Here is a 10499-nt window from a genome sequence, read left to right as displayed (position 1 = left end):
TGCGATAGATGCATGTTGGTTAATTAGCAAATGTGCGATATATTGAAGCATGCTGATATGGTATACATATGCATGCCTGTTTCGTATTCCTTCCATATATATCTGTTGGTTCAGTTGATAATACATATGCTAGAGAATAGCGGAAATTTGCATATACCCTTAGTATAGGGACCCAAAGGTGAAAATATTTTCTAAAACCGGGAGTCAAGGATCCCGAGTAGATTTTATATATATATATATTTATATATATATGGTTATAGTTTTCCAAACTATTAATCGAATAAGGTTTATTCGATAATTTTATTTTATTTAATGAATATTACTTGAATATTCATCCGAGGACTTATGACTCCTTTTATTTTATTAATTGAATATTATTTCGAATATTCATTCGAGGACTTATGACTCCTTTATATTATTTATTGAATATTACTTGGATATTCATTTGAGGATGTGTGACTCCTTTATTTTATTTAATGAATATTATTTATAATATTCATTCGAGGTATTATGACTCCGCTTATTATTTAATAATATTCTTTATTTTATTAAAGAATAATGTTTCGATAATCAAACTTATTTTTGATTATTCAAATAAAGATAGTACTTTCATATAAGTATATCTTTGGTTATTTAATATCCATTTCAAGTATAAGTTTTAAAACTTCTACTTCGATTATTTTTATAAGATTATTCTCTATGGGAATTTTATTTAAATAATAATATTCAGATATTTTCTAAATATATTGGGACTGATTTACTTCATTAAATCAGCATTACTCCAAACACTCTTTAAAGTGTTTTCGAGTCTTCAAAATGATTTTTAAAAGTTAGAGCGGATCCCAAAACTCATTTTTTTATATTGAAGATCTTCCTTTCAAAGGGAATTTAAATACTCGCTCAAAACCTGGGGGATCCAGCTATGTGGTGCATTTTACATTCGCAACGTGGTTGCTGTTTTGAGAAAACAAATGAATTGATTACTTACCCAACGTTCGGGAAGTAAGCCCATCTAATTGAGTCGGCATAAGCGACAGGCCGGGGTACGGTCTATCAAAGTGTAAGTGGCTGGGTGGCAGTCCATCAACGCGTAAGAGGCCGGGTGGCGGTCCAGCACAAGGTCCTTATGTGGCCAGGGTGATGACCGGTGGAGGATTCATCCATCTACTAGTAGAAAAGGTTACTTATTGGTATCTTTGCCTGATCAGCAAGATATCGGGTTTATGCCAAAATTCTTTTCCTTCCTAAAATTAATTGGATGTTACAAACTCTGTTCATACTTTACATAACAGAGGTTCCAGGAAATGTTTAAGAGATATATATGTGGATATATATAGGGACTAAATAAAGTATCTCGTAACTTTATTTCATTCAATAATATTTCAAAGATTGAATCTATTCAAGTCTTAACTTGTGGTCTCATCTATGGGATGACTGTTTTTTTTACCTATAATACTTTGAACAGTGGTAGTTCAAGTAGCCTTATAAATGATATAAGTATAGTGAAGTATTTGGTAACTTCATCTTCCTTTAAGCTTATATCCAGTAAGTAATTATCTTACTTTTGATAAAGGTTTTTAGTAAGTTATCTATTAGATACTTGCATTATTGATTACACTATATATTATCTTGCGAGCTGTAAGGCTCACTCTTGCTTTATTTCTTCATCACACAACAACAGTTAGGAAGGAAGGCCAGACTCCAGCAGACCCAGCGCAATAGCGTGGGAAGCGCCCCGCGCCTTCCCGTTGAGATCATAGCTGCTATAGCTGCAGAGGTAGATCTATCTGTAGATCGGACCATCTACTTTTGAGAATCAATTATGTATAATTATAACTTGTGGCAGATAATGGCAATTAACTGTAAATTTATCAAGTAATCATTTTGGGTTGTAATAACTTTTAAATTGCGGATTCAAAGACTTGTACTTATTTCAATTTCATCTCTGAGACTATAACGGGTTGTGGTGTGTGTTAGTGTGGGGTCACAGCATGAGGTTAATTATTATTAATTAAGTGAAGTGATATTGTGGAGAGAAAGATCGTGACGACCCGGATCCCCGACCCCGGATCTGGGGGTGTTACAGCTTCCACTCCTCTGAGTCTGAACAATTGTAACACCCCCAAATCCGGGGTCGGGGATTCGGGTTGTCACGAGTTCCATATCCCTTAACAACACTTAATCTTAAAAATCAACCAATTACTGCGTACTGTGACCCCACAATATACACACACACATCGCAAGTTATAGTCTTAGAGATGAATATCCAAAAAAAATAACACAAGTTATTTTATTCCACATAATAAGCCATTACACCTCAAGAAGGTTCTGAATAAATTTACATTTCTTTGCCATTATTACAATTCATATTATACATAAGTCTGGTTCATCAATAGTTAAAAACCTAGCCTATTGGTAGCTCCTACCTCAGCTACGGCGGCATCGACGCTTCCAGAAAACCGCGGAACATTTTCTTACCACTTGCGAATTGGAAGCTTGGTCCTGTTCATCTTGTTTATTTGATGTTGTGTGATGAAAGAAGAAAGCAAGGGTGAGCAACAAGCCCACCAAAATAATATGTATAATGATTTACAATATATGAGCATTCTCATAGTACTCATGAAAGTCTTGGTCAAGAAGAAATGAACCAAGTTTGATATCTTACCGAGACCAAGTCACAAAATATTCAGTATATATGTATATATTCTTTTCAAAATCTTGGAAGTCCTCTTCCATGTATAATATACACAGAGTTCCAGTTTATAACTGTATAAAAATATCGTTGCAAGGTGATCTCATATATCTAACCTTGTCTCAACGTTTTTCTGAAAATCTTTGTCATGCATAAGATAATCATTTACTAGATATAAGTTTAAAAGATGAAGTTACAAGATACTCCAATATACTTATATATTTTCCGAATACTACTTGAACTACCACCGTTCAAGTTATAATTAGTTCATCCCATAGACTAAGATACAAGACAAAACTTGTATAGAATCAATCTTTAAAATATCATCAAAATAAAATGAAGTTACGAGATACTTCATTTGAGGCAAACATCATTTTGAAAGCTTGACCCTGATAACACTCAACAATCGCCCAACCGTAGCCTTCCTATCGAAGTGCTCTGGGTAGTGTTGCAGAAATATCCAATTGGATGATGAACTCATTACGGGAGTTTGCCGCACCAGGAAGACCACTTACGATGATCAGTCGTAGTAGTACAACCCCACCATTTTCTACATATAGAGGAGAACCTGTCGGATTTACTTGTCAACCGAACACTGGACTCCTAAGAAATGGACCGTCTTAGCGGAACTTCCAGGCCATTTGGGCCAATATAATTAGGCTGGGCCGGCGCCACTCGACCACTTACGCCACTCCTAGTTCAGATGAAATCCATGACTGAAACGTAAAGCTCGTCCCCACTTTCCCCAAGTAGAAACTTGTTGATACGGCTCCACCAAGAAGTCGTATCTAGTTGGAAAGGGAAACTCACCGATATTTCCTAGGCGATGCCTGTTAATGGATTAACTTGTTCCAAGAATTTTACTTCCCGAGTATTGGGTAGGTAATCAAAACTCTTTTATCAAAATAGCAACCTGGTTGCGAATATAAACACACCACAGAGCCGGATCCCTCAGGTTTTGAGCAAATATTTAAATCCCCTTTGAAAGGAAGATCTTAAATATATAAAAAAATGAGTTTTGGGGTCCGCTCTAACTTTTAAAATCATTTTGAAGGCTCGCAAACATTTTCAAGAATGTTTGGAGTAGTGCTGATTTAATGGAATAAATCAGTCCCAATTTATTAGAAAATATCCGAATATTATTATTTAAATATTATTCTCATAAAGAATAATCTTTATAAAAATAATTGAAGTAGAAGTTTTAAAACTTATACTTGCAATGAATATTAAATAACCAAAGATATACTTATAACAAGTACTATCTTTATTTGAATAATCAAAAGTAAGTTTGATTATCGACACATTATTCTTTAATAAAATTAAGAATAATAATTAGTAAATAATCGGAGTCATAAGTCCTCGAATGAATATTCAAAATAATATTCATTAATAAAATAAAGTTATCGAATAAACCTTATTCGAATAATAGTTTTGAAAATTATTCATATATATATATATATAAATATATATATATTATACTCGGGAGCCTCGACTCCCGGTTTTAGAAAAAGTTCACCTTTGGGTCCCCTATACTAAGGGTATATGCAAATTACCGCTTATCTCTAACATATGTATTATCAACTGAATCAACAGATATATGTATCAAGAATACGAAACAGACATGCATATATACCATATCACATGCTACAATATATCGCAAGAATTTGCTAAATAACCATCATGCATCTATCACAAGATAATGCATATACAAATGTATACATCACAACAACAGTATAACGGATAGAAAACTTGCCTGAGCGACTGGGGGTTACAAATGGCTTGGGACGAGTCTGGTAACCTATAAACAACATATAAGTTGGAATTAAACCCAAGTCACTTATCAATCTATACTTTAACCAATTTAGACTATAACGCTCGCTTTGCGCTTACTGATTCTCTTAAGTCGCTCGAGCACCCTCGGCTCCACCATTTTTAATAAATTAACCATTACGAGTTTTAAGGCGATTCTTTCGCGAATGCCTTACCAACTGCCTAACACACTTTACATAAATGTTCCATAGTCCAAATAGTCCTTTTAGGTCTTTAACCTATGTTTCAAAGTAAGGCGAGGGGTAATGATTCGTTCGCGAAACGCCGTTACTTAAAACGGTCGTTTCTCCTAAACCGTTCATCGGATTCAAACGAACTACATATCAAAACGAAGCTTGTAACATGAACTATCTAATCATAGCAATGGTCAAAACCTAGAAGTGAGTTCACGGGTACTAATGTTAAAAACAAAAACAGCCTAAAGTAAATCGGACATTACGACGGCTATGTTTACGCGATTACCCAAATTTAAACCACTCCAAATCATCTCACAATCATCTCACAATCAACATCCCAACCAAAACTCCATTCATACTACATCATAACAGCCCCAACAATTTTACATTATCAATTTATACTATTCTTAAACATGAATTTAAACTACACTTAAGTTCATTAATCAACAATCCAAGAACTACCACTCCAAAAACTTTACAAAACCAACTAATCTCTACATTCACAACAAGCAAGCCTCTCATGAATTATAACAACAAAACTAAACCTAATTACTCAAATAAAGTTAGGGTTTGGAGGGGTTATACCTTCCTTGGAGAGTGGAGAATCAATAAGGAATCTTTAATTAACCACTAGTTATCTTTACTAAGCTTGAATCTTGAAGAAAACATAAGAAAATACAAAGTTAGTTCTTAAAAACACTATTCACCAAGAACTTTGATGAATTGATTAGCTATGTAAATCATGGAATCTTGAGCTTTAACTTATGGCTCATCTAAGTTATGAATTATGGAAGCTAAAGAAACAAACCTCTTGATTTTTGAAGGTGTGTTGCTAGGGTTTTGAAATTTCTTCCTTGGTTTAAGAAGAAAAAGCCGAGAGCTTTTGTTCTTGAAGAAGAGAAGTCAACTTCTAATTTTGATGAAATGAATTGTTTTGGCTTGGTTGATTGCTTTTGATTTGTTTTGTTACCTTTTTACCATGGTAATTTTTGTGTGGTTCTAATTCAACCAACAACACACTTTGCTTGGTCATGCTTATGTCACCATGTGATGTCACCCTCCCTCCTTTGTCCTCTTCTTATTGGTTTGATGACATCATCCTCACTAATCCCTTTGATTAGCTTTTAATTATTTGGCTAATGACCGCTGATCTGTTATACGGTTCGCTTAACTTTCGTTTTCGTTTATCGTTTGAGGGATCATACCCGGGATCTTATTACTTAGGTTCCCTTAACCTTTCTAAATACATTATATTCCTTTTACGATCCTCTCTTATAATCCTTGAATTTAAATCCTTTTTATTCTGTTACCTTATACTCAATTCTTTCGGTATCTGGTGGATTTTCGGGAAAAATCAAAGTGTTCAGATTTGAATTCTGACGATCTTTACATTCACTTATATACCACATAGAGTACTAATAATATCCCAGAAGATCAATAAAAGAACCCCTTCATAGTGTGGCATGAAAAGTTTTCTTAATCAGCATAATCAGCAAAACACTATTCATAAGGGTCTCAAAAATTCCAAAAATTGGGGTTATTACAACAATGACGCATCACACCTTCTTCTTGATAATGTTCGGCATGCCATCTCATATGGGTAGCTGTCGTAGGTGAAGCATACAACCTTTGCAACCTCGGTGCCAATGGAAAATAGACCATCCTTTTAAAAGGCACTTTCTTTTTCCCCTTCTTGGAACCTTTAGGTCTTGTTTTATATCTTGCATGTGAACAAAATTTACATGACTCTATGTTGATGTCTTCACCCCAATATATCATGCATCCATTAAAACAACAATCGATCTGTTCGGAAGGAAGCCCCAACTCTTCCATGTACTTCTTCGTACTATAGAAGCTATCAAGAAGTGTATTATCTTGAGGCAAGATGCCTTTTAAGAACTGTGATGTCTGATCATAACATGCCTCTGACCAACAATGGTCAGATTTCAAACTCAACATCTGAGCCATGGCAGACAACTGAGAAGTTCACAACCTGCATATAACTCCGTCTCGGATGATTTTAAAATATCATACAACTTATGTGCTTCTGCATTTGGCATCTCGGGATCAAAACTTGAACCAGCGAAATCCATCACCATGTTATACATTAGGTTGTCATCATCTCTTCTACTTTGAAAATTGGAGTAATGTGTGGATGATTCTTCTCCACTTTGTCTAGAAACATATGGCTATCCGTGTCGATCTCACATGTAATAATCTCTTACAAACCCTTTTTTCAATAAGTGCAATTTTACTGTCTCCCCATTCCAAAATTCGCGATTCTCACATTTAAAACATGGACACTGAATATTTGTCCCATTCATAGACTCTTCTCGAGATATCACATATTGCATAAAGTTTTCCAACCCACTTACAAAAGCCGGAGTTAGGTAACGTCCACTATCGATCCTTTGATACATCCAACCTCGATCCATATCCATATTTAATAACTATTCTATAACCTACAAAAAAAAATTCGTAACTATAAAATATTCATAACTAGAAGTTAGTATATATACAAAAGGCCTTTGCAAATTATATGACTGGGTTTGCAGAGATATAATCAATCTATCCAACTAAACATAATTGGGCTTACACCAATCACAACCCATATATCCATTCCAAAATTGGTTTAGTAGGCCATGAAAACTGTAATTCTTTTAAAAAACTTTGAACAGATTGTGGAGGCCATTAAGGCCAAAAGAAGTAGTAAATGTATTAACCGAGAGTTATATGACCAGCTTTTTAAAAAGCAAATGAGACCCAATTGACCACTAAAACCAACAAAATTACACAACTCTTGGAGACATAAAAGGACACTAATTTTCTTTTTTGCTAAGCACAAAATAATAGCTGATGAGAGACATTCACCCAATTTACTAATAAACTAAGAAGCTTCTAAACTCTATCATCAAAAAATTATTTAAGCTATAAGTAATATGCAAAATAACAACATTAATATAAACAGATTTTGCAAGAAAAAGTTAACTACGTACTTAAATAAGCTCAAAACACATGTTATAATTATGAAAATATAATTGAAGAAAAACTAACCTTGATATATTACAAATAAATCTTATGTCTTGATTTATGAGTTTTGTGAGAATGTCCAAGTAAACAAAGCAGAAGAAGAAAAATAGAAAATGACTGTGGAATGTATTTTGAATAAAAGATCTGGAAGGTAGGCGAGGACTGCATTTACTGCCGGGTAGGTTGATATTAACACTTTACATTTACTAAGACAGCAACAACTATTATCATTTTAACCGATTTATTTTTATTACGAATTACCAATGGATTACTAACGGAGCAGAGTTCCAATTCATTACTAATCCGTTACTACTCCGTTAGAAACTTTGTGATGGGAATCTGTTGCTAGTTCCGTTGGTGGGTTTGCGCGGGCTCTTTTGGCGCCTATTTTGCCAACAAAATGTTCCGTTGGTAAATGTTTTGTTCGCATTCCGTTAGGTATTGGTTACTATTTTTATGACTTTCAATCATTTTGGGTTCTGTTGGCAATATGTTAGTAAGTTACAACAGACTAATTTTCGTTGTTAATTTCTGTTGGCATTTTTGGAAATTCTTGTAGTGTTTTAAAGATCAAACTTGAAAGTAAACTGGAAATTTATTTGAAAGACCTCTAAACAGAACAACATTAGTTATTACAGCTGCTGGAGAATGCATGTCGTTTTATTCAAAACTGGAAATATCATGTCTCCCATGATCTTTTTCAAGTAACTTATTAATTATTCTCAGTAATCAAGCATTATATGAGCATTCTAACGAATTTATCAGCTTGAGAACGCTGTTGCGGGGCGAACATAATAGTCTCGGAGTTGCTATATTTGAGGTTAGATGCTTCCTCCTCTGAAATTTGGAGAATATTGGCCAGAATACTTGCTGGTAATCCCCTGAACACTGAGGCCCTGCCTGCAATAGGAGTTATCATTGCATTGTCATTGGTCTTAAACGCCACCCATCGGAATCCCTGGTTTCCTGCTTGGATCAGCACCGCGAAATTCTGTGGCACCAGGATCAACTGTCCTTTTTCTACACGCCCGTCAAACACCAGTTTCCCTTGGTTGTTTACGATCTGGATTCTTGCTTGTCCATCTGTCGGGTACACGACGCTGTGTGCGTTCAACACCCAGAATGGTCCCATAATTGCGTTCTGCTCATTAAGAGGTTGTTGCGATTATTAGTACACATTTTAAAATATGAATTAAAACAAAGTGTTGTGCCTGAGTTTAACTATCAAAAATAGATAAAATCACCTTGCGGAGATGACCTCTTTCAGCGCTAAGTCTGACATCTCTTAAGATGGGTAGATGGTGGCTGTTGAGGGAGGTTAGATATCCGGCTTGTGGATTGAAGATATCAGCTCGATCTAAGTTGTCAAGGTTCACCCTGATTCTCACGGAGCAGCTGGTTTCTTCCAAGCCATTGCCATGCTCTTTTCCTTGTCCTTGTTGGCCGTGCTCTTCTTGCTGTGGTCTTTCTGGCCTTTCTACTTGAAGCTCCTTTTCGACTGTGATTATGTGACCTTCTTTGACATTCTCGCCCTTAAGCTTACTTCCCATTTCTCGGTTCATCTTGAATGCTTGTGCTAAAATCTCCGCATCAAAGGGTTTGAGAATACTGTCCCCTTGGAATTGTTGGATTAATTGTTGTTCTTGCTGTCCCTGTTGTTTTCCTTGTGGATTTCCTAAAATAAAAAATCTCTGGAACAGGGTAGTACATCAATAAGTATGGTTTTATTAATACAGTAACAAATGTTTAGAAGTATTGATTTCAAAACTATAAAAACCTGGGGAATGCTGTCAAGCTGATTTGCCCTGTTGGTGGTGTCAAACATCACAACAGCTTTGATGTCCTGATCACCATTGTTGTACAGCCAGTGTGCAACTCCAGCTGGTATAACAAGCAAATCACCCTTTCTGAAGTTGTGGACTCTCTGATGCCTATCTCTTGGTCTTTCGCCACTTTGTTCCTGAGGTGATTGGAAAGTCTCAGGACAACCGGGCACCACAGCTCCATAAAATCCCCTGCCTGCCAACAGTGCATACAAATTTATCATCAAATACAATGATTTATCATAATTAAATTAGAGAACTATTATATAACAATAATACCTTCTTCAACAAAGACCATCAATACAGAATTTGTGTAAGAGGGAACAAAGAGGCCTTTAGGACGGATAGTGTGTTTGAGGAAAGCCACACCAGCACACCTAAACTCCTTAGTATCGGGGTTCCAGAATTCGGTTCTACCTCCTTCTGCCTCGACACTAGAGGTAGGTTGTAGGGCACTGAGGCGGTCGAAGTTGCACTCTTGTTGCTCCTGCAAGTCATTTCTCCAAGCAATGCAGCTGTGGAGTAGCAGAAAAGAAGTAAAGAATATCAAAGACAACTTGAAAGCCATTGTTGATATAAGAAGCTAACTGTAATTGTTAGTGTTGTTTTGATGTGAAGTAGCGAAGGGAAATCGTTTGGTATTTATAGGACTAAAGGGGTGCATGGACATGACAGATCATAGTTTGCATGCTGGACAGGTTGCATACTGCATGCAGATAAACCACAGACTCTTTCCACATAGCTACTGCTGATGAAGCTATCATTAATTACAGTCCTTATCTGTTCAACCCCAAAGGAAGCTTACAAAAATGCATGCAAATTAGTTTACAAAGAGGGAAAATGTCATTATAGTGCTAGTTTTATCCTTTCACTCCGAGAGGAAGAATACAAAATGCATGCAACTCTCTCAGAGAAATATGCTTTAGATGATGTTATGAATGTACAAAG

At 35.6% G+C, this 10499-nt stretch overlaps 1 protein-coding gene across 1 annotated transcript; it reads right to left on the bottom strand.

Annotated features, from left to right (window-relative positions):
- Window positions 1-8304: 8304 nt before the first annotated feature.
- On the bottom strand, window positions 8305-10177 carry LOC141707656 (11S globulin seed storage protein Ana o 2.0101-like). The gene is made up of 4 exons (XM_074510955.1): window positions 9831-10177; window positions 9506-9747; window positions 8973-9419; window positions 8305-8869 (listed from the first exon to the last, which is right to left on the bottom strand). The coding sequence occupies exons 1-4, from the start codon at window positions 10117-10119 to the stop codon at window positions 8465-8467; spliced, it is 1383 nt and encodes a 460-aa protein (XP_074367056.1). The 5' UTR covers window positions 10120-10177; the 3' UTR covers window positions 8305-8464.
- Window positions 10178-10499: the final 322 nt, after the last annotated feature.

Source organism: Apium graveolens, chromosome 2 (genome assembly GCF_009905375.1).
Source record: "Apium graveolens cultivar Ventura chromosome 2, ASM990537v1, whole genome shotgun sequence".
NCBI lineage: Eukaryota > Viridiplantae > Streptophyta > Magnoliopsida > Apiales > Apiaceae > Apium > Apium graveolens.
This window is presented reverse-complemented; position numbering and strand designations above follow the sequence as displayed.